This window comes from Nycticebus coucang, chromosome 15, assembly GCF_027406575.1.
Source record: "Nycticebus coucang isolate mNycCou1 chromosome 15, mNycCou1.pri, whole genome shotgun sequence".
NCBI classification, from domain to species: domain Eukaryota; kingdom Metazoa; phylum Chordata; class Mammalia; order Primates; family Lorisidae; genus Nycticebus; species Nycticebus coucang.
In genome coordinates, this window is record NC_069794.1 from 12,805,859 (window position 1) to 12,830,555 (window position 24,697).

Sequence of the window (24,697 nt, forward strand, 5' to 3'; positions counted from 1 at the left end):
CCGCTGAGGCTCCTGCTGTCAGACATGAAACATCAATTCTGCCACTCAGTTCTCAGAATTCACACTTTACCTGTCTGTAGGAGCACCTTCAAAGGGAGTGCTACTACCCTGCTTTCTGAGTCAGGCTATGCAGGGAGGAAGATTGGTGCATGGGGCTGGATACTCATCACAAAGAAATCCCCTCTCATCTAGGTTGGGGACCCAAAAGGTTGGGTCCAAGCAACCTTTTGTTATGTTTATTCCAGTCATTTCCACTTAGGGAACTTTGTCCTTGGGGGAGACAACTTAGGCCATCAGGAGTTGATGGCTCTACTCTCCTTCCTGTTACTCACCACTGGGATGCCATCACTGATCTAAAAGGCATTTAAATGGCATGGAAAAGGCCACCTTCACTATCACCTTTCTGTCACCTTTAGTATGTAAGCTTAGCTGAGGACTAGCTGTATCTCTGCACCTAGCCAGCGGGAACAAATCTATTTGCTGTACACATCTAGCCACCTGTGAGTTTGGTAAATCATGACTCACAATCTGGATCCAATGAAACATGAACCTAGCTCAGGTAGGAGTGCCAGGCCTCAGCCTGAGCTCTTCCTCTACGAGCTATGAATTTGGTTTTGAATCCAGGAGACGTGGATGATGGTCTGGGATGGCTGGCCTGAATCCTAAGTCCCCTAAGCGATGTCCTGGTGTGAGAATGAAAGCTTCTTCTGTAGGCAAGACTTCCTCCTGAGTTCATCTCCCTCAGTCACGATCAACCACACACACCCTGGCACTGGTTTTGACAACTGAGCCTCGCTTTTCACAGGTCTTGGCAGAAGATTGTCTGCTGTCACAGGTTGGCATATCGCACCCCATTAGCCAAAGCTTCAGAGATTTATGCAGTTTTGGGGGGGTGAGAAGACAAGTATGATTAGAGACTTTTCACAGCTCATTGACCTGGTGTTTTTACCAGATTAAAAATATTACTAAGTAGCAATAGTGCTATGATAGCACAGTTCTTAAGAAAGAGTATCTGTAAGTTTCCCCAAGCATCCAAAACATCATAGACAAATGAAACTGAGTGCCTGGGCTCAGGTAAGTGCTTGATAATCAGCCACCAAAGATGAGGAGGGGATAGGACACAAGGCCCAGGGCTCTGCAAGTCAGCAAAATGTCCCCTGCTGTCTTTTGTTCAGAAAGTTTGAGTGGTTTACAGTCCAAACGATAAGAATAGAGCAAAACCCAGCAACGCAAAGAAGACATGGCTACAGTTCTGTTAGGTGGACACTAAACATCATTGCTGTGGATTAATATCCATCTGCTCAGAGACACCCAACTCACCCGAGACCAGTGCGTTTCACTACTGTCTCTGTGTCAAAGGCTTATCTGCATGTGAAACATCAACTCCTGTGCTCAAGTGGCAGAAAGACAAAATGGAGGCCTGAATACACCTGTGGTCAGGTAAACAAAATACAGGTTGAACATCCCAACCCCCAAATTTGAAATCCATAATACATCAAAATCTAAAACTTCTGAGTGCTGCCATGGCACTACAAGTGGAAAATTCCACAGTTGATCTTTTATGACAGGTGGCAGTCAGAATGCTGATGCACAGTTTATTCCTTGTCCCCAGGGGGTAAAAAGACCCTCCCAGCCCTTCAGTTGCAATATATTCTTTCCAGGAACACCCAGATTGTCCTAGGCAAGCCCCCCAGGTAGTAAGAAGACAGGTGTGCAGGCTGGATGCACTGGGCACACACATGTGTGATACTGTGTGGGTGCAGGTTCCTCAGAGGCCCCACACAGGGCCAGGACCTATGTGCTTACTCACTTGTTGTTTTATTATTCTCTGCACTGTGGTGAAAAGATACTGTTGAAAATGTCAAAAATGCCATCAGATTGCTCTATGGGTAACAGTGATAAGAGGAAGCATTTATGTTTATCTGTGCACAGAACGTTACATGGTTGGACAACCTGGGTGGTGATGTAAGCATGAAATGTCTTATAGAAGAGGATGGTGTCGGAATGACCACTATTTGAGACCTGAAGAAACAGAAGGATGAAATGCTGAAGTTCTACACTGAAAGTGATGAACAGAAGTTAATGAAAAATATAAAACAGTGCACTAAGCTAAAAACAAAATTGTCACTGTATCTGTCAGTGTCTCAGTGAACACGTAACACTTCAAGGCATGCTCATCACGAAACAAACAAAGATCTATCACAATAAACTGCAAATTGAAGGGATCTGGGAATATTTGATAGGCTGGTTGGCAGAAATTGAAGAAAAAACATGGCATTAAGTTTTTAAAGATTTGTGGTGACAAAGCAGCTGCTGTTCACAAAGTAATGTGATGCTGGAACCAGTTCATGACACTAATGAAACGTCTCTGCTTTAGTGTGCCTGCCCCGGAAAGACACCGACGGCAGCTGAGGAGACGTTCCACACTGGAATGAAGGATGCTGGGGACCAGGCACCTGCTGCGCTGCGCTAATGCAGCAGGTGCACCTCTGTGGAAGCAGAAGCTGTGTCTTCACTGCTTTCAAGGAGTCCATTTCTTACCAGTCCATAATTTTGCTAACAAAAGGCACAGGCCCTGAAGGACATCTTTTCTGACTGGTTTCCCAAACGTGTTGTACCAGAGGCTTGTGCTCACCACAAGGAAGCAGGACTGGATGACAATGGGAAGATTTTGTTATTTTTTGACAACTGTTCTGCTCGTCCTCCAGCTGCAACTCTCATCAAAAATGTTGTGACTTGGCTCGGCACCTGTAGCTCAGTGGCTAAGGGCGCCAGCCACATACACTGGAGGTAGCGGGCTCGAATCCAGCCCAGGTCTGCCAAACGACAACAATTGCAACCAAAAAAATAGCCAGGCGTTGTGGTGGGCGCCTGTAGTCCCAGCTACTTGGGAGGCTGAGGCAAGAGAATTACTTAAGCCCAAGAGTTGGAGGTTGCTGTGAGCTGTGATGCTACGGTACTCTACCGAGGGTTACATAGTGAGACTCTATCTCAAAAAAAAAAAAAAAAAAAAAATGTTGTGACTTCATTAATTCAGCTACATTACCAGGGAATTCTCAGATTAATGAAGAGTAAATATAAAAATACTTTCTTGAACAGCATGCTAGCAGCAGTGAATAGAGGTGTGGGAGTAGAAAGATTTCAAAAGGAGTTAGCAAGAAGGATGCCATGTGCTGGTGCTGACGCTTGAAGCACAGTGACTAACACAGCTGTCATGCCTGGTACAACCTGCAGCCTCAGGCTGATGACAAACAAGGTCGCTTTGAAGGGTTCTGATTTCCTGCATGCCAAGTGAGAACAGACTGATATCTGACCTTCTTACATGGGCAAAAGTACACCTTTAGAGTCAGTAGGTAAGCTGAACAAGTGAATGTCAAGAGTTTTTTATACAGATAATGAGGCTCCAGCTGTTCATTCATTGATCAATGGGGAGAGGGCTGAAATGGTCCCGAGTCAAGGTGACTGTGCTAACAGTGATGACGATGAGGATGCTGTTAACACTTAGAAAAGCGCCTACAGACGACATGGTGAAAATGTGTGAAGGGCTTGTTGAAGTGAGACTAGAGTGGTGTGCAGTCACAATGGAACAAGAAATCGTGTCAGTTTATCAAATCAGAGAGAGAAACTTCTAAGACAAGAAACCCACTGTTAATGAGGAAGATCTCTCTGAGGAATCATTAAAAAAAAAGCCATCCTGCAGCATGCCTCTCACCCCTGTTGCGTGCACCTAACCCTGGTCTCCAACTGCTTCTGAGGTTTCTTTTCACTTAAAAACCCACATTGTACAGTAGACTTTTTTTTTTTTTTGTAGAGACAGAGTCTCACTTTATGACCCTCAGTAGAGTGCCGTGGCCTCACACAGCTCACAGCAACCTCCAACTCCTGGACTTCAGTGATTCTCTTGCCTCAGCCCCCCAAGCAGCTGGGACTACAGGTGCCCACCACAACGCCCGGCTATTTTCTGGTTGCAGTTTGGCCGGGGCAGGGTTTGAACCCGTCACCCTCGGTATATGAGGCCGGCGCCCTACAGACTGAGCCACAGGCGCCGCCCTGTACAGTAGACTTTTAATAAAAACAGAGCACCTAGGTGGAGACTCAGTGCCCGCCACTGCTTCTTACTGCTCTAAGAGCTGAGACAGGTACTCTGGTGATGCTGCTGGCTGCTTGGTTATCCCGGACACATTATTTTTTCACTGTATGGAGGGTATATCATAGTTTTTACTGCTAAGTACTCACATGTGGATAAGTTTAAGAGCATGACTGCTTGTTGATAACCTAAGTTCAGAGTCAGGAATCAGGCACAGTTTGGTGCCAGATGATCACAGACTGGGTGGCTGAGGTGGTGACAGAAACTTTGCTTCCTAAACGTTCAATGCACATAGACTTTATTTCATGCACAAAATTCATAATCATGTATAAACTACCTTTAGCCTATGTTATAAGATGTGCGTAAAACAAAAACAAACTTTGTGTTTAGACTTCGGTCCCATTCCTAAGATATCTCACTATGTATATGCAAGTATTATAAAATCCAAACAAATCCAAAATTCAAAACCCTTTTAGTCCTAAGGATTTCAGATTAGAGATATTTGGCCTGTATAGACTGAAAACCAGAGGTTCACACTTCCTTAAAATAAAGACTCAGGCAGGGGAGGCTAGCCGTGTTGATGTGTGCTGGTGTTATTGCTGAGTGGTGTTCATTATTGTTGTTGTGGGGTTTTTTTTGGGCCATCGTGAGAATGTTGGTTGGAGCTTGGATCGGAACAATGAACAAACATTAAATTTCTTGTTAAACTTGGCAAGAGTGGAAACGAAATCAGGGACATGTTAGTCCAAGTTTATGAGGATAATGTCATGAAGAAAATGGTGGTGCACAAATGGATTAAATGTTTTTCCGAGGAGAAAGTGTCACTGATGAAGAGAAGTCAGGGCAGCCAGTAACAAGCAGAACTGACAAAAACAGCACAAATTTGTCAAACTGTGCATCAAAACCGTCCGCTGACTGTAAGAACCACAGACCAGGTAAACATGGATAGAGAAACAGGAAAATCTTCACTGAAAATCTTGGCATGGGTAAGGTGTGACTCTTTCAACAGGACGATGCACCAGCTCACACGGCACCGTCTGTGAGGGCGTTTTTAGCCAGTCGACAAATAACTGTACGGAACATTCTCCTTCCTCACCTGATCTGGTCCCCAACGCTAAAGATGAAAGAAATCTTGAAAAAGACGCCATTTTAACGACAGCCATGACATAAAGGGTAATGAGAGACAGCCCTGATGAAAAAACAGTTCCCAAACTGCTTTGGAGGGTGGACTGGGCCCTGGCATTGGTGCACAGCTTCCCAAGGCGACCACAGTGATAGTCCGCAGTGAGGTGTGTAGCACCGTTTCTGGGGTGCGTCTGGGAATGGAGCTGTCAGACCGTATACATTTTCTGATTTAAGCAGAACTAATGGCAGAGCGAGGCACACTGTGCGTCTCGACAGTGCTGGGTTGCCAAGGTTTGCAGTAGTCTGGAAAATTTTCTAAAATGCCCCTTAGGAACTTGCTAAAAAGTCTTTCAACGTTCCCCCTCTATCACAGACCACAGTATCTTCCTCCTTTTGCTTGGGCATTACAGGAAGTTTCTGTCTAAAACTCCTCACCACAAAACATCAGATTAAAGTACAGCTTGGTTCCTAGCCCCCAAATCTAAGTGATCCTTTCCTCTAACTTCGTTCAGAAACCAGCTGTTGTTGGGTTACTCTGCTTTCCTGCCTTCCACATCCACCTATTCAGACACGGAAGTTCCCCAAATGTAACACCTACGGCCAGTTTTTTGTGATGGAAAACTTGACTTCCTGGAGTAAGGATCAGAGATGAAGTGATTTAAAGGAGAGGCTGGTACTGCAGCAATAGCAAATTCTAGCTCTGCCTCCTTTCAGGGAGGAAAACCCACTTCTGGACGTGCTAAGGATGGCCCTATCAGCTGCTTTTTGTCAGGGGCCTCTGAGTCACCTGAGCCCCGAGTGACGTAGCCCCATGGCTGGGTGGCCAGAGAGGGAAAGGAGGCAGAACAGGCGTCACCACAAGAGCGCTGTCACCTGACAACGTTACAAAGGAGAGCAAGGTGGAATATATTTTTTCTATAACCTGTTTTTCAAAGACAGACTGCACTGAGTGAGAAAAAAATCCCTACAGAGATGGAGATGAATCTATGCCAGTTGTCCCTTCCTTTAGATATGTATTTTTATTTTTACCCATCTTCTATGATTGGGATCCATGTCCCTAGTATCTCATGATAATTCTTACTCAACAAAATGGATAGAACCTGCTTTGGTATTCCACTTCAATTTTGGTGCCTCTTTGACCCCAGAAATTGGGGTGTTTGTTCCAACAAGATCTCCCGCAACTCCTCTCGGAGGAATATACTTCTGCCTGGCTTGTTCAAATACGACTATGGTTTTCTTTAACTTCCCTTTAGCTAAGGGTGTGAAGAACAAATAGTTTTCTGGGTTCTTACTTCCCAAATTCTGACTCTTGCAGAAAGGGATGCCACCTGAAGGCGGCCCCTACACCCTGCTGGGGAAGCCGGGCACTGCCCCTGCACTTGCATCATAACCAGCACCTGTCACCTGTTGACACCAGCTGCCCTCTCTGATGTGTGGTTGCCTTTGGGGCAGTACAGTTTCTCCTTCTCCGTCATCTGACCTCTCTCTTCCTCCTGTGAACCACTGTACTCCCTTCTCACCCCTATCGCTGAATGATGGTCTGGGTTATTTTATGTTCCAGCCTTGGCTCTGGAACACCGGCTGCCCCCCTTCTTTACACTCCTACTGGTCAGAGTCTGGTTCATGGCAGATCCTCCATTAAGTCTGGAAGAGCTCCTCTGCATATATCTTTTAGGGTACCCAGGAGAATAAGGCACTCTGCAAAAGTTTATTATTTCAATGCCACTCAATACAGTGGCAATGTAGAGTGTAACAAATCTAGCTTTAGTAGCTTATTGGAAAGATCTGACACAGTGCCACTCTATCTCACTGTTAAGTGAAAACAGGAGTTCTGAAAGGGAAGTTCACACCTCACTGTCACGTCCAACCCTTTTTCCCAGTGCTGGAGGACCTGCGAGGGCTGAGGAGCAAGCCGGCCTGGCCTCAGCCCTCACGGAGCTCACCGTCTACAGGGAAACCAGACATCACATGAGGCAGTAAACCAACACCCCACTGCAATGACAAAATGTCAAAGCAGAAATACAAGGTGTGCCTTGAAACAAATGTCAGAGAGGGACTGCTCTCGGAAGGAGAGTATTTTTGAGTTTAGGTGGGTTTTCTGGAGATGGTGGTAAGGAAGCCTGAGATGAGAAGAGAGGAGAGAACCTCATTTAGATTTAGATTCTCTAGTACTAACTCCATTTTGCTACTTATCAGTTAAGACTGGAAGTACCATGTGGGTGTAATGCCATTGTCTCTCCACCTGGGCTAATGAGGATCTCAGAGGACATAAATGGAATCCACGTGATGTGTGTCATGTGTGTTAAACAAAAATTTTGGGAGACCATTGTTTTTTTTTTTTTAAGAGTTCAGAAGGTTTATTAGTTATATAATGAGGCTTTTTGGGGAGAGCAAGAAAGGTTTCACAAGCTTAAGATGGCATCAGAGAGTAGAGAAGAAGACAGTCTTGGAGTTTTTAGTGGTGGTTCTGGGGTGGGGCTAGGGTGAGAGAGGAGAAGGAGATAGTCTTGAAGGTTTTAGTGGTGGTTCTGAGGTGGGAGACTATTGTTTTGGACTGAGCTCCTGCCCTAGGCCCCAACAGATAAGACCAAACCAAAATGGAGCCACTCGTGCTAACTGCCAAGTAATCAAATTCAAACTTGAAGGAAGCACATAGATCTCCAAACAACAAGCCAACAGATTCCAGTCTACCTGAGTAGCATTAAAAAAACACCAAAACCCTTAAAAAGGGCAATCTGAAGTGCTAATCGGTTACTTTTCTGTTGTCCATCTCGTTGTCTCCTTGTAAGCCTCCCTGCTCTGCTACTGCTTGGCAGGAGCGCTCATTCTATTTTGTGGACTGGAGGCTGCCCTGATTCATACATTGTGAATAAAAACCAATTAGAACTATCACTAAATTTGCTGTAACTCTGGCCGTTGACATCTTATGAATGTGTTATGAATGTGCTCAGCGGTAATGTCTTTTGTCTGGACTGGAGTGTGCTGAGCACCCAGCAGCACCGTGTTTCCTGGGCAGGGATGGAGAAAATCACAGTCGTGCTTATTATGATGATACCACCACCACGCCCCGCGGCCTTCCCCCACCTCCAGGGAAACCTGGGGATGTTATTTCCAGTATAGAGCCTTCATGGTTCCTGAGTGCCTGGAGCGTACAGAGGAAGTCCACACAGCTCACATCAGGCCTGTGTGGCCTCCTTCCCACTCAGCTTCTAGAACAGCCAGGTTCATCCTGGCCTGCCAGTCTCCTCCACTCTGGCTCACCCACGTGTGGGTCCCCACCTTCCATAACCTCTCCCCACAACCCTTCTTTGCAAATATCATCCTCGGACTGCCCTTTCTCAGCTCTGGCAGCACCTGAACACCCCTACATGGCTGTTCTCCTGTCCGTATCCCTGCCTGAGGCTCAGAACTCCTCAAGGGCAGGACTATCCTGCCTCATCTACCTCAGCATTTTCAGAACCTAGCAATGCTGGGCTCTGTACAGAGCAGACAGCTGGTAATTGTTGGCCAACTAACAGGAAGGAAAGACATGAATGGGAGAGAGGAAGGTGAAATTTGTTCATCTTCCTTTTGATTAAGTCCTAGCTTTGGTTTAGTTTTATTTAACTTCCTTGTCTAATGTCACCTGAAAGGTGATTTTCTAAGTTTCAGGTTCAAAAGAGAAAAACTTGGTTAATTTTTTCCCCCTTTAGTTTAAAAAAAAAATCTGAAGCAAGTATGATGCTTCAAGTAAATCAACAAGTGAAATTTTCATTTCTGACTTAATTCAGAGTATGGGTGTAGTAGAAAAATACCTTGTTAAAAAAGGGAAATAGAAAAATGGATAATGGATTGTTTTTGTTTTTTTTTTTTTGCTAGAAGATCTTTGAGCACATTTGGTTTTGGTGTGTTCTTTTTCGTCTCTGACAGATAGTTTTTTATTCCTTTTCCTCCTTTTTCTGGGCAACTCCCTTGCCTTTCTGTGTGTGGCAAGGCTGCTTCTCACTGTCACGTGCCATCTCACAACTCACCTGGCTTGCCTGCTGAGTCCCCAGTGATGCCAGGATCTATGCATTTTTGATCTCCAGGGAAGAATTCTGAATAGACCTGGAAGAATCCAAATGGTGGTCCTTGGGGGCACTAGGGTCTTTCCTCATCTCGCCTTCTAAGCTGATCCACTGTTGTTTATTTCCCTGAAAGCTTGTGCTTTATGCACCCGTCATTTCATCTGATTTAGACTTCTCTTTCCCAGAAGCTCTTTCGTTTCTCAAAGCACTTCCTGGAAAGTCCTGCATCACTGACCCTGACCTCTGGGTTTTTTCTTCTCATGCTCCTCCCCACACGTCTGCACAGGGAAGGCACGAGCAGACATTTGCCCTTTGGTTTCTGGGGTCGCCTTCACCATCCTGAGCGCTGTGGGTTCCGGCAGCACTCGCTGGCCTTGTGCCAGCTGCCTCCTCCTCTGCCTTTTTGGTGTGTTCTTAAAGGGGCTGAGAAGGCATCTCCAAGGGGTGATGAACTGGTAAAGCTGCTGCAGGTCTACTGTCAAACAATAAGGGTGTACTCTGAAGAACTGAAAATCCGGAACCACAATGACAGCAGACAGTGAAATTAGAAACGGTGGCAAAAGACTACCAAGCTGTGTGTAAAATTATTACTGGATTTATAACAGGGTGCAAGCTCTCAGAATATTTTGTTTTCAAAGTATATGGTACACATTTCCCATCTACTGGGGTTTCTTAAAGAATTCTCACTAAAATTCCTAAAGCGTTTGTTTATAGAAGAAAAAAATCACTTCTATTTCTTGGTTTAGAAAATTACTAAGCTTCCAAGGCCAGGTGCAGTGGCTCATGCCTGTAATCCTAGCACTTGGGGAGGCTGAGGTGGGTGGATCCCTTTAGCTCAGGAGTTCAAGACCAGCCTAAGCAAGAGCACAACACCATCTCGAAAAATATTCAGGTGTTATGGCAGGTGCCTATAGTACCAGCTACTTGGGAGGCTGAGGCAAAAGGATCACTGCAGCCCAAGAGTTTGAGGTTGCTGTGAGCTATGACGCCACAGCACTCTACCCAGAGTTATAAAGTGACACTTTGTCTCCAAAAAAAAGAAAGAAAGAAAATTACTAAGCTTCTTAATGTATTAAAATTATAGGACTCTGAAATTTATTTATTTATAATTTCAGAATCTTAGGGCGTATAAATGTTTTATTTACATACTCTGTTTTTGTACAGACTGAGTCAAAGTTGTAAGTGTGCCCTTCACCCAGACAGTGTGCACTGTAACTGGCAGGTGTCAATTTACCTACCCTTCCTCTCCATTGCTTGATTGTCATCGAGATTTACTCCCATGAGTGCACTTAAGTGTTGACTAGTTCCAATTTGTTATTGAGTATCTGTATTTCTCCATTCTTGGGATGTTTCACGTAGAAGAATGGTTTCCAGTTCTAACCAGGTTGTCACAAAAGATCACCATTTTTTATGGCTGAGTAGCTCCACAGAATGTGCATACCACATTTTATTATGACTGTGATATTTAAATGAAGAAAATACAAACATATTCAATTCAAAATTAAGTCTAAAAGATTTGGTTAATCTAGGCTATTTTAACACATTATTAACAAGTAGTAACTAACCAAGAGATCATATGTGAACTAAAAATTTCTAAACTTTTGTAAAACATCTTGAAGACAAGAACATCTTTTTTAATCTTTTTTCTATTTTAATTTTTAATTATATGTGTGTACTTATAAGCCTCATACAAAAATGCATATTCAGAATGTACTGAATTTAATTTCAATTCTACAACAAAAATGTCCAGAGTTGTTAAATAATCCCATAGAGTTTTTGCTTTGATAATATCATTAAGACTGGGTAACAAAATGCAAGGAAGAAAAAAAAACCCTCATTGATTTCTTTTATGTGCATTTTTTTTTTTTATTAAATCATAGCTGTGTACATTGATATGATCATGGGGCATCATTCACTAGCTTCACAGACGGTTTGACACACTTTCATCACACTGGTTAACATAGCCTTCCTGGCATTCTCTCAGTTACTGTGCCAAGACACTTACATTCCACTCATCTTTTTTATCTTTTACAGTCTCTATAGCACCTACCACAAGAAATACCAAGAGCCAGAAGAATAAATAATGCCAGTGAGAACCTTGTGTCTTTAAAGCAGTGATGTCTGCTATAGTCATTTTTTGTAGGAACACAGAAAATAAGATTTAGAAAATCAATGAATAAGAAAGCTTATGTTAAAAACAACTTCTTACAACACAGAGCAAGGAAAAGTTAAATGCTGTTTTAAACTGATATTGATAATATGTTAACCTCACTGTTGTCATTCTAGGAGAATCAAGGAAAATGATTCGCCTTAAAAACCCCCTGAAGACTTTAATCACACACATTCTCTTTGACCTCCTTTTTTGACACTTTATTTTCTCCAGGTGCCAAACTATCATCTCACCTTTAAATACCTCGTACTGTACCGTTAACGGCTGCCTTGTGAGGAAGGTGACTCACTGTCACACAAAGTAAACAGTGATATAAAAGAATTCTGATATTTCTTCTCACCTGAATTTTCACCTGAATTTGAGAGTGGTAATCTTATTTTTTAGCTTGTTACTACAAAGATCTGCAGATGCTGAGTTATTGGACTTTATTTTCTTATCCACAGGGCTAACATTTGTCTCGGAATTCTCTAATGAGGTGGATGAGAAGGCGGATGGCTGCAAATCACCTGAGGATACTAAAGGGCTGCAGAAACAATCAGTCTAAGTCGAGAAGCTGCAGGGGAGGTGGACCAGTTCATCCAGCACATCCAGTTGGTGCCCTGCTCAGAGGCATCTTGGAGTTCCAGAAAAAGTCAAGACAAGTTTTGCCACAAAAGTTGGGTGCCTTGAGTCTGCTGGGGACAAGGGATTGGGAGGTGATGGCCTGGATGGTGTGACCAACAGTGAAATTCTGACCTCACCTTGTTTCATTTTCCAAGAAGAAACCATCATAGGCAGAAGGAAATTTCAAAGCATCACTATGGCAATGCTCCAAGCTTACTTTTATAGATTATATTTTCAACGTTTTAGTTTGAAATAATTTTAAACTTAGAAAAATTTCAAGAACAGTACCAAGAACTGCTGCTTCTTCTTCACCCAAATTCACCAATTTTGCCATGGTTGCTTTTTCTCTTTGTAACACACACATGTGTACTCACATGGATTGTCCTGAGCCATATCGGGTGGCTGCACAAATCATGTCACTTTTTCCCTTAATACTTCAGTGACTATCTATTAGAACAAGAATATTCTCTTTCCTAACTACAATCAGTCTATACCAAATCCTGGAAATTTACAAAAACATAATACTAATGTCTAACCTATATTTCCAATTTAATCAGTTGATCTCAAAATGGTCTTTCACCAAAAAGCTATGTTTGCAGTGCAGACTCCAGTCTAGGATCACGTATTACATGCCAGTGGCATGCCTCCTTCATCTCCTTTAATCTGTAAGTTTGTGATGTTGATATTTTTGAAGCATTAAAGGCAGGTATTCTATAGAATATTCCTCAAATTGGATTTGTGGGATTTTCCTTCATGATCATCTGCGTGTTGACATAACTTGATTCATCTTTCTCAGGTTATGAACACAATGACTGCTTGTTCCATTATCAGACTGTTAATTGTGATAACCTGGTTGGGTGGCATCCAATTTCTCCTCTGCAGAGTTACTATTTTATTTTTGCAATTAACAAGTAACTTGTGGGAAGGTAATTGAGAGTATAGATATTCCTCAACTTAGGATGGCTTTGTTATATTACATCCTAACAAACACATATAAGTTGAGAATACTGTAAGTCAAAAATGCATTTTATACATCTAACCTACAGAACATGACAGCTTAGCCTGGCCTATCTTATATGTGCTCAGAACACTCACATTAGACTTCAATTAATAAAGTATTGAATGTCACATGTAATTTATCACATGAATAATACTGTACTGAAAGTGAAAAACAACAGCTTGCTGCAGCTGCCCAGCATCATAACAGCATCATTATCACAGACCGTTAGCCCAGGAAAAGACCAAAATTAAAAATCTAAGTCTGGCTTCTACTGAATGTGTATGGCTTTAGCACCATTGTAAAGTTGAAAGACAAACCATGATAAGTTAGGACTTCTGTATATAAATAGCTTAGTCTTCATATATTGATGATTCTTTCCTGAATTGATTTCTACTATGACGGGTACAAAATCGTGATTTTCCAATGCCACCATTCTTTGTATATTTGTTACTTGACATTCTACATAGGAAACGTACTTCTTTCCCCTATGCATATATTATAAACATCTATTTCTCTCCCTACCCCATGAGCCATATTATACTAGCGTCCTTATTCGTTTTGATGCTCCAAGCTGATAATCAAGATGTGGCCACTGAGACCTCTCAGCTGGCTCCAATGTCCTTCTGACAAGCCCCATCAACTTCTGTGTATTTCCTTACTTCCTGGCACAAGATGTTACAGAGTATTCTACCTTTCCTACTCTGGGACAAGGACCCGCCATTTCTCTAAAGGGACCCGTTCCTTTCAGTGGGGAAAGTGTTTAGATACCAGATCTGGGCACTAGATCCGCTCACTGCTGTGGGGATGCCAACACCTCTGAGACTTCCTAGTCAGGGCGAGGGTTTGCATGTACAAACACACACTCATCAAATCATGAGTCTATCCTGATACTGATAATTCCTTTCCAACCCCAGAGTTCTTCCTTGCCTTCCCTGGTCCCATATATTTTTTTTTTTTTGTAGAGACAGAGTCTCACTGTACCGCCCTCGGTAGAGTGCCGTGGCGTCACACAGCTCACAGCAACCTCTAACTCTTGGGCTTACGCGATTCTCTTGCCTCAGCCTCCCGAGCAGCTGGGACTACAGGCGCCCACCACAACGCCCGGCTATTTTTTTTGTTGCAGTTTGGCCGGGGCTGGGTTTGAACCCGCCACCCTCGGCATATGGGGCCGGCGCCCTACTCACTGAGCCACAGGCGCCGCCCTTATGGTCCCATATTTTTATTTCCCTTTTTCTACAATAAGATCAACCAATTTCCTCATTTGCTAAAACCTACAACATAATTATACAATTGGTACACTCATACCATTATGACAAATAAACCTACGAAGAAGAGCTAATAATTTGTTTACTGTTTTTTTCTTTCATGTTCAAAAGTTACTGAAATTAGTTTTCCCCTCTTTGATGTGATTATAGTCCTTTGAAATACAGTTGGATCAGTGATTGCTCCTTTTCAGTTTTACATTTGTCCCCGTTCTTGTTGATTTGCTTTTTGAATATGTCAAACATTAACATGATGCAAACGCCCACAACAGGTGTACTCAGAAGCGCTACCCCCCCACCTTTCATTAGTTTCTCACACAGTATATATTAAGTATAAGATATTTTAAAATAAGCCCCCACTGCATTTTGTTTTCAATTCACGCCTTCCTCAAACTCCTAAGACCCACAGTAGCCAATAAAAGCCCAAAGTCCCTACCATTGGTAGCAGTTGAACTGTTACCAAAATCTTTGTATTTACATGCTTGATTACTTTCAAGTCCAAAACTGCTGGAAGCTTGAGGCATGGATTTAGGATAAGCACTGGGTGTTACTGATTACCTGTTCTTCAGAAACCTCTGGAGGAGGGGAAGCAGCTTGTTCAGACCGCCGACCATCCTGATAGTTTATATTTCGTCGCTGACGTAATGGAGGGAAAAGACGGTTCCAATTGATCATTCCTCCCTAAAAGAGACCAACATGTGATTATCAGACACAGAAGGAGCTGAAGCACCATAATGCTTGGAAGAGCTTTCTCTTGATGCAGTCTCATCTCATCTTTCTCTTGATTGGGAGGTGAACTGTCACATTGATCTGCTCTAGGCAAGCAATTCAAATCCTAAAGTATCAAGACATCCTGCAGCCTGCAGTAAGTGTACAGGAGAAAAGTGGTAATGGGAGTTGTTTATGCAATTTGACTTGGGAAGGCAGTGTAAGACGTGCTCGGACATTCCTAACGTCAGCCCCACTGCTCCCACTGATAGTGCCCAACTTTGGCTGACCCTTAGAAGCTCAGGGCTTTGCAGGGTGAGACAGGAAAGAAGCCATGGAAAGGCTAATTCGCTGCAGGCAACCAGAGTGCTGGAGTTTTCCTCAGTAGCTCTTTAATGAAAATGCTCCTCCTAGGGCCGGGGACAGAGACTCATGCCTGTAATTCCAGCATTTGGGTGGCCAAGGCAGGTGGATTGCCTGCGCTCACAGGTTCGAGACCAGCCTGAACCAGAGCAAGACCTTGTCTCTAAAAATAGCCAGGTGTTGTGGCAGGTGCCTGTAGCCTGTAGTCCCCGCTACTTGGGAGGCTGAGGCAAGAGAATTGCTTGAGCCCTGGAGATTAAGGTTGCTATGAGCTATGAGGCCACAACACTCTACCACAGGTGGCAAAGTGATACTCTGTTTAAAAAAAAAAATGCTCCTCCTCCCTCATCTCCCCTTTTATTTAAGTAAATTCTGCATAAGGGTCCATCATGCGGGAGACTGCAGGTGTGATAAAACCTTGGTTCAGTGATAGGCTAGAGAATGGAAAGGGAAATCTTAGAAATAGGGCAAAAAGTTCAGAGGTCAGGACCAGCAGCCATCTTTTGAGTGTTTCTAGAGATACCTGAAGACGGATGGCCACACCACTCCTTGCTTAGTCTATGTCATTTGTGAAAAAAAGTCACTATGTGAAGAAAGATGCATCACATGAGGCTTTTAACAAAATCCATGTTTTGTGTTCAGCTTTGTGCTAATCTCTGAATGTATTAATTTAAATCTCTACTTCTAGATTCTAGTCCTAACAAAATTATAGACTAAGATAACCTGAAAATTGTCCTACTGTAAAGATGTAACAATGCTTCATAAAATATTTTAAAATCTCTTACATGCATAGCTGAACATAAGAAAAGGAAGTCCCCAGGGTACCAGGAATAAGTGGGCACTGAAACCAGAGCAGCAAGCGAGCTGCCATGTGGCCTAAAGGGTGAATCTAGTTCCTGCTAACCCAGAACCACTTGGCTTCTACCACCTAATGAGTTCAGGAGATGAGGCCTTGGGTCTGAAACAGGCAGTAAATTTGTATCTGCCTAAAGATACAACTTTCAATTGGTAGAACCCTCACTGAAAGAGAAGCTGAGAAAAACCAAACCAAAAGCCTACCTTTTTCGGGGAGTAGGAATCCTGTCTGAGACTGAGAACTGCAGGCAAATTTGGGGTTTAAGTTATACTACACATGTGGCCTCAGAACCCATCACAAAGTTACAAAAAGATTGATTCTGGAATGGAGATGATGTATGTAAAGAGCCAGGCAAAATCAAATGCAAAATTACCCTGTAGAGATGCTCTCTTATCCTGGCATTAGGTGGGATTTATCGATAAAGTTCCTGCAGGGAAAGACTCAGAATCCAAAAATACAAAATCACTGAGGAAGCGAACCATTGTAAGGTAGAGTCAGCATCACAACAAATAGCATGATTACAACCCCAAGGCTGTAAATACAGAACAATCTGGAAAAAAAAAAAAAAAAAAACTGTGAAAAGAGTAGATATAAAAAGAGAACCCGGCCAAAAACCAAAAAAAAAAAAAAAAGAATTAAAAAAAGAAAAATGAAAAGAATAAGGTATTATGGCAAAAAAAGGGTCGATTTGGACAAAAGGAAAATAGAAGCCACTCCCATCTCCCCCCAACCAACAAACCTACTTGTATAAAGACATGGACAAGTTTGATGTGAAGAGACAGAAATGCTAATGAAAGAAAGCGAATATTGCTATACTCATGTCAAATAGGCCTCAAGGGAAAAAAGGTATGGTTAGGGATAAAATTGCTAGAATATATCAGAAGTATATTACCTATAACATGACAGCATTAAAATCTAGAAAGCAAAAGTTATTAGAATTACAAGAGAAGTGGAAACATCCAGAGTTATCTTTGGTTTACAGTATATAACTCAGTAATTGATAGATCAAGCAGACAAAAAATAATGCTATAAATAACAAGTTAGTCTAAACGGACATATAGAGAGACTGCACTTGAGAGAATACACATTCTTTTCCATTATACACATTTTCAAGAAGTGACTGTGCACTAGGCTCTACCTGAGATGTCCACGGAGACCAACAGGTAGACACTGTGCACATCTCTGTTTCTGTGAACTATCTGCTCAACTTAGGCTGATACCACACTCCTTTAATTAGAAGGAGTAATCTGGTAGAGAAATCTTTCCTTATTCCTACTTCTTCAAAATACCCATGTCTAGTTTTGGGCCTAACTTCAAGAAGCCTAGTTCCACGAAAACACACCTGTGAACACACATTTGAATTTGGGGGTACAGAGCAGTTAGGAATTGGTTTAGCACCAAATGACAGATAACGCTAAACAACAGAAACTTAAAAAAAAAAAAAAAAGAGAGAGAGAAAGAAAAGGAAACAAAGTAGAAGGTGATTTCTCTCTTGCTGAAGTGCAGAAGCAGGTGGCCCAGGTGGCCCAGGTGGCAGGGGAACATCCTGAGGCGTCAGCCCTCGGCCCCTGTGTCCTGCTGCTCCCCAGAACAGGGCTTCCCCTCATCTTTCAAACATGACGGTCCCCTGCTTTAAGGATGGTCCCCGGAAGTCCCATATGCCTTTTCTGCTCACATGCAGAACCTAGTCTATGTGGTGGGAATCTAAGAAATGCAGTAGCTGTGTGTCACAGGGAAAAAAAAACAAAACCTGTTTTTAAAGAAAAGGGCACATGGGTGTGGGGAGTCGGCCAGCAGCCGCTGCTACAGACAGGAATTGGCAATGCACGGATGAATTACAGTACCGTGTGGAGAGATCATGGTGCAGAGCATGACGTGGGTCAGTTAAGGAACATGTTCATCTTTCGTTTATTTAGAGATCTTGCAGGACTTATGTTAGTATTTATTCCTAAGTTTCTTAAGGTTTTTTTTTTTTTTTTTTTTTTTGACACAGAGCCTCAAGCTGTCGCCCTGGGTAGAGTGCCGTGGCATCACAGCACACAGTAACCTCCAACTCCTGGGCTCAAGCGATCATCCTGCCTCCGCCTCCCAAGTAGCTAGGACTACAGGCGCCCGCCAAAATGCCTGGCTATTTTTTTGGTTGCAGCCATCATTGTTTGGTGGCCCGGGCTGGATTCGAACCCGCCAGCCCAGGTGTATGTGGCTGGTGCCTTAGCCGCTTTAGCCATAGGCGCCGAGCTAGTTCCTTAAAGTTTTTATGGCTGTTTGTAAATAGTAATTTTTTTTTCTAAATGACTTTAGTAGAGGGACTGTCATGGAGACCTTTTTATCTTATACTTTCTTAATAGTTTTCATGCTTTGTTGATGTACTTGGGTTTTCTAGGTAAAGTCATTTGTGATAAGGACAGTTTTGTTTTCTCCTTTTCATCCTTATGTATGATTTTTGTTTTGGTTTGGTTTTTGTTCTCATTAGGCTATTACTGGTGTTAAATGAAAGAATCAGTAATAGGTATTCCTATTTATGAAAGGGTACTGGATTTTATAAAATTGTTTTTATATCAACTGTGATTAGCATTTGGTTTTCCACCTTTGATTGGTTAATGTGTGGATTATATTACAATATTTCCTAAGATTCCTGAGATAAATCCTAGTATAGTATTCATACTAGATAAGATGCTTATTTTTTAAACATCATTGGGTTTGACTTTGCCAATATTTTATTTAGGATTATTATATCTTCCTACAAGTGAAAAACAAATTGTTCTATAATTTTTCTTTCTCTTAATGGCCTTATCTGGTTTTGGAAAGAATAATATACCAGCCTCAAAAAATTAAGTGAGAAGCCCCCCCCCCTTTTTTCCCCCAGAAGATAGCACGTCCTTAAAGATCACATAGATTTCACTTGTAGATTTTTGGCAGGTAGACTTTTAAGTACTGTTTTGATTGCATTGAAGTATAACATACATTCAGAAAACACATTATGCATTAAAATAATAGTCAGACAAACACACTTTTGTGTTTTATCTGCTTTGTTCAACAATGTATTTAAGAGATTTGTCCATATTGTTACTATGGACATGTTTAACTGTAGCTCATTCTAAATGCTTTATGGTATTATATTATGTGAACATGCCATAATTCATCCATTCTACAGTCAGTAGGCATTTGGGTAGTTCTAGTCTTTGACTATTACAAACAATGCTGCTGAGAACATTTGAGTCCATGTTTTGTAGTTAACACAGGTTTGCACTTCTGCTGTCCAGGAGTGAAAATGCTGGGCATACACATGTGCCCAGCCTTAGTAGATGCTTCTGAACAATTTTCAAATATGATTACCAATTTCCATTTCTTCTTGAGTTTTATTAAGTTATATTTTCCAGAAAAGTATCTATTTTACCAAAGTTATTGGCATGAATTAAGTATTTTTGTGATTTTTAAAAAAAAATCTGCCATTATATCCCTTGTATTATTCCTAAATTATTTGTGCTTTTATCTAGTTGACTTTTTAACAGTCAACATTGGGTTTTATTGATTCTCTCTACTGTGTCTTTGCTTTGCACCTTATTTATTTACTTACAGATAAGAGTCTCACTCTGTCCTCCCCAACCCCCAATTAGTGTGCAGTGGTGTCATCGTAGTTCACAGCAACCTCAAACTCCTGGCCTCTTGAGATCCTCCACCTTGGCCTCCCAAAGTGCTGGGGGAGGCCACCACGCCCGGCCTGTTTTCCACTTAATTAGCATTTGCTCTCAACTTTCAACTTTATTCTTTCTCATTTCCTTATATTATTGTTACTTTCTCTAACTTTCTAAATTGGGTCTACTTTACTTTTTAATTTTCACTCTCATTTTCTTTTTTCTTTCTTTTTTTTTTTTTTGCAGTTCTTTTGGCCGGGGCTGGGTTTGAACCTGCCAACTCCGGCACATGGGGCTGGCGCCCTACTACCTTGAGCCACAGGCGCCGCCTTCTCATTTTCTTTATTTAAGCTCCATGTTTTAAAATATGTCAACTACCTAAATTATGTTCCACAAGCTTTGATAGGTAACAGTTTTACTTATAACTCTTAGATATCTTCTAATTTCCATTATGATTTCTTTCTTTTTTTTTTTTTTATTAAATCATAGCTGTGTACATTGGTATGATCATGGGGCATCATTCACTAGCTTCACAGACCGTTTACCAAGTTTCACATATGATGATTTCTTTCTTCGATGTCCAAAATGTGTACATTTTTGTTTTATTTTAGTTATTATTTCTAATTTAACTAGATTTCTAATTTCACTGTGTCATCATAAAGAGGAAGCATTACAAGAAAAGGACAGACCACTGAAAACAGTACCATTGAAATGTCCACAAATATCATACAGAGAGAAAAAGATCAAATTAGACCTTTGCTTCACATCACACATAAAAATAAATTCAACATTAAAAGATTTAAGTGTGGAAAGCTAAATTATTAAAACTTTTATAACAAATAGTAATATTTTTATTTCCTTAAGAGAAGAAAGAATTTCTAAAACAATATAGAGCATAAATTACAATGAAAAAGATGGCTAAAAATTAGTACATTACCAGTAAGAACTCATATTAAAAGTTTAATTGCTGCTGATTAAAAAAACCTCAAAATTAGAAGACAAACTACTAATTAAGATTAAGAGGAAATGTTACAACATAAACACCCAACAAAGAACAGTATTCAGAATATATAAGAACACTTTTATAAATCAATGAAAAAAAATAGATGACTCAAGAGAAAAGTAGATAATGTATATGAATAGGCAATTTACAAAAGAGAAATCCTGAACTAATAAACATATAAACAGATGTTCAACCTCAATAGTATTAGGGAAACATATGAAAGCAACAACAAGTTGTCACATACCCATAAGACTGGTAAAAATAAACACACTAACAATACCAAGTGCGGGGATGATGTGAGGAAATGGGGACTCTATAAATTCTTGATGGGAGTAAAACCGGCAGGAGCCACTTGGAGAGCAACCTGTCAAGACCCAGTGAAGCCGATCTAGTCTATGACCAGCGACTCCGCCTTAAGCGAGTGGCAAGTGCTGAAGGGGCCGTGTATGGGGATGTCCTGTGAGCACTGATTATAACATTAAGAAGATGTAAAAGCTTCAAATGCTCCGACGAGGGAAATAGTAAGTTGTTCTATAATATTAAAAACTATTATATGATTAGTTAGAAATAAACTCAGTCTACATGGGTAAATCTCAAAAAAAACAATGTTGAATGAACAAAGAAAGTTGTGTAAGACTGTGTATATACAATAGCATTTACATATATTAAAATAATACTCAGAACAGTACACAATTTTAACTTATTTATGGGTCTCTAATAGTTGTGAATTTGCCCTCTAGGGGATATCTGGCAATATCTGGAGACAACTGTGGTTGTCACTGGGGGGTGGGAGGGAGGCAGGAGGGTGGTGTTACTGGTATCTGGTGGGCAGGGGCCAGGAATGCTGGTGAACACTGCGTAGTGCACAGGCAGGCTTCCCATTGCAGGGACCAGGACATCAGTAGGTCTTGGTTGAGACACCCTGATGTGTATGTATGGAACAAAGGTACCAGACTAACACAGGTGTTTACACAGCACGCCAGCTACCAGACAGTGGGAAAGGGACGAGCCTTTAGCTGCATCCTTAACATTTCACTTCTTAATTGAGAGTGAGAGTGAAAGAGCAGGCGAAGCAAAACAAAACTCCAACTCCTTTGATAGTGAAAATGTGCTTAAAAAGCAGAAAGTTACAGGAGCTCTAGGTTCTAGGATGTTTTGACACGAATCTATTTTTTTACATACGGTTATAGATGAGCCTCTACAAACAGGAAACGTTTCCTTCACCTAGTCTTCTTCAAAAGCAATAACCACACATTTTAAAAAGGAAGAAGGAAACAGCTTGCATTTTGAACATTTCATGAAATATTTATTATTAGGTTGAAAGGAGATTTGCAATGAAATAAAAGTTCTTGTGACAATAAATAACTAAGTGATGAATTTTCCAACTGAGGAGCAGTAACAGTTTCTGATATTTTTTCAAGCAGAAGCTACATGGAGCAGAAGTCCGTGCTCTACAGGACTCACTAACTCATCAACAATCACAACTCATTACTTGTTAATCTAAGAAGAATTAACATGAAAAGGGGCCTTATTTTCCACATATGCAAAACTCTCCCGTGTCTGAGTTAGTAAAAGACAGCAGGAGTCTCTTATCTGCTTCTGCAACCAATTCTGTCCTGTTACTTGGCTTTTGAAGTATATGAAGAAAATCCAACCACACGCACATATGCAGTTATGGAAAATAACTTTCAGATAATTGTAGAGCCTCCTTGGTCGCTCAACAAGTCCCCTTTGCTTTCAGGACACAACCATTTGAACTGCCCTTTTCACCACCCGACTGCCCAATTCCCTACTCCCTCTGGGACCCTGCACTTGTCCGCCATGAATGGAGTTGGATGCTTCCCTATGTGTGCTCACATATCCCGTGGTCCCCTCCCTGCATGGTGTTCAGCACGTCCTATTCCAACTGCACATGTGGTCTGACTCTCACAGCAGGCTACCCGCAACTTGGAGTCTGTTCTGTTTGGAGACCCAGCCTCATGTATGACCTGGCACATATAAGTCCTCGAGAAATAGCCACTGAATGGATAAATGAATGGACACAGACACATGAAGCACGCTGCCAAGTTAAGTCTCATGTGGTTTTCCTAGCAAAGACCTCATGGTTAGTTGGAATGTGGAGACCCAGGTGGCCCAAGTCTCTAGAAGCACACGACTGATACATAAAGTCTTCACGGAGATGGTAACCCCCCACCCCCAAACACCAGAATCAGGAGTTACAGAGAACCAGTGCTGGGAGATCGTGGTAGGGATCGTGAAACCACAAATGGTAACTCCTCGTGTAAGAAGGGTCACTGGAAATTCCCTGTGCCGTTCCCAAGTGCTCTGTGGAAGCCCTGGTTTAGTCTGAGTATGCTTAGTTTCCTTCATCTGCCTGCTACATGCAGTGTGCTGTTCTGGGGCCAGGTGAAAAGGGCTGTGATACAGAGAAATGACTAATTTCCCACGGCCCTGAAAAAGTTTAGCTGAGCTGACGAAACAAACACGTTAGAAACTAAACAAGTGCGTTCAACTGGGTGAGAGGCATCTCAGTACACGCAGAGGTACAGTTGCATGTAGCTTAATGACGGGGATTTATGTCCTGGGAAGTGTGTCACACGGCATCCAGGACATACTCACACAGTCCTACATGGGGGTAGCCTAACACATCACAGTGCAGGGACAGCCTGTGCTCCTGGCCACACACCTGCAGGCCCGTACCTGTGCTGAACACTACAGGCATCTGTAACACAGTGCCAAGCATCTGCGATCTCAACACGCCTGAACACAGAAAAGGGGGAGTCAGAATGGAGCATCCTAATCTCATGGGACCACTGTATTTGTGCGCTATGTTGTTGACCAAAAGGTAATAGTAAGTCCAACTAATATAAAAGAAAGAGATATTCCCACTTCTGCAAAAAAGCTGCTTGCAAAACTAGGAAAAGCAAAAAACCAAAGCCCACTAGCACCATCACACAGACTAGCAATACATTTGTCACTTAGATAAGAGATTGGAAGGGTAATACCAGGCTCAGAATAAATACCACCGGATATTTGAAAAACTGATTCATTGTTAATACCTTAGAAATATGAACCATAGACAAACTCAGAAGACTGAATCTAACCACGTCACATGAAATGCCACTCCTTACCTTTCTACCAAGTGCTATGAACAGTAATTTTCCACACTGTTTAGCAGCATTCTCAGCAGGTACTAGAGAAAATAACAAACTAGAGGCAAATGAGATGACCACTTGACCAAAAACCCAGACTAGTTTTACAGCAGTCAGTTTCATTTTTCATTTCTGGCTTATCCTACTGACCAGTTTGGGAGGCTAAGATACTTCATATCAAACCAATATTCTCAGTGAAACAGAAGGCAGTTTCCCCAGTAGTAAGATCAGGAGATACATTACATCCTGTTGCTCAGTTCTGAGAGCCTTTTGGCTCAAGAGATGTAAGTTTCCGATGACACGGCTGTCCTCTGCCCCAGCGCTTCTTCCTCTTTTTTGCTCTTGTCATCAGGAGTTCCTAATGCCACGGGCTCTGGCTCTCCACTCCAATCCTGGGTTGGCAGGGCCAAGGCCACAGGTGGTATTCCAGGGACCAACTGGGGTGGCAGTGAGGAGAGGTGGGTGCAAAGATATCCACAGCGTCTATTCATGAAGCCATGTCTGAACCTGGGATGTGACACAATAGTCTCTGCAAGGAACGCTGCAACTTTCGTGCAAGTTGACAGACATGTGTCCTGGGTCTTGTTTACTCTAATGACATTTCTCTTGAGAGGTCTGACACACCTAACACAGTAATTTCATGTCTCCTAAGACACAGGTACAGTTTTAACAATGGGTTAAATTAAT

General features: G+C 42.0%; 1 protein-coding gene across 2 annotated transcripts in view; it reads right to left on the reverse strand.

The window, feature by feature from the left end:
* UBAC2 (UBA domain containing 2) overlaps positions 1–24,697 on the reverse strand; it is a 176,698-nt gene that overhangs the window by 3,060 nt on the left and 148,941 nt on the right. For both annotated transcript variants that reach the window (XM_053563260.1, XM_053563261.1), the window contains one exon: positions 14,852–14,974. In XM_053563260.1, the coding sequence (XP_053419235.1) occupies positions 14,852–14,974 (123 nt within the window). The remainder of the gene's footprint in view (positions 1–14,851; positions 14,975–24,697) is intronic.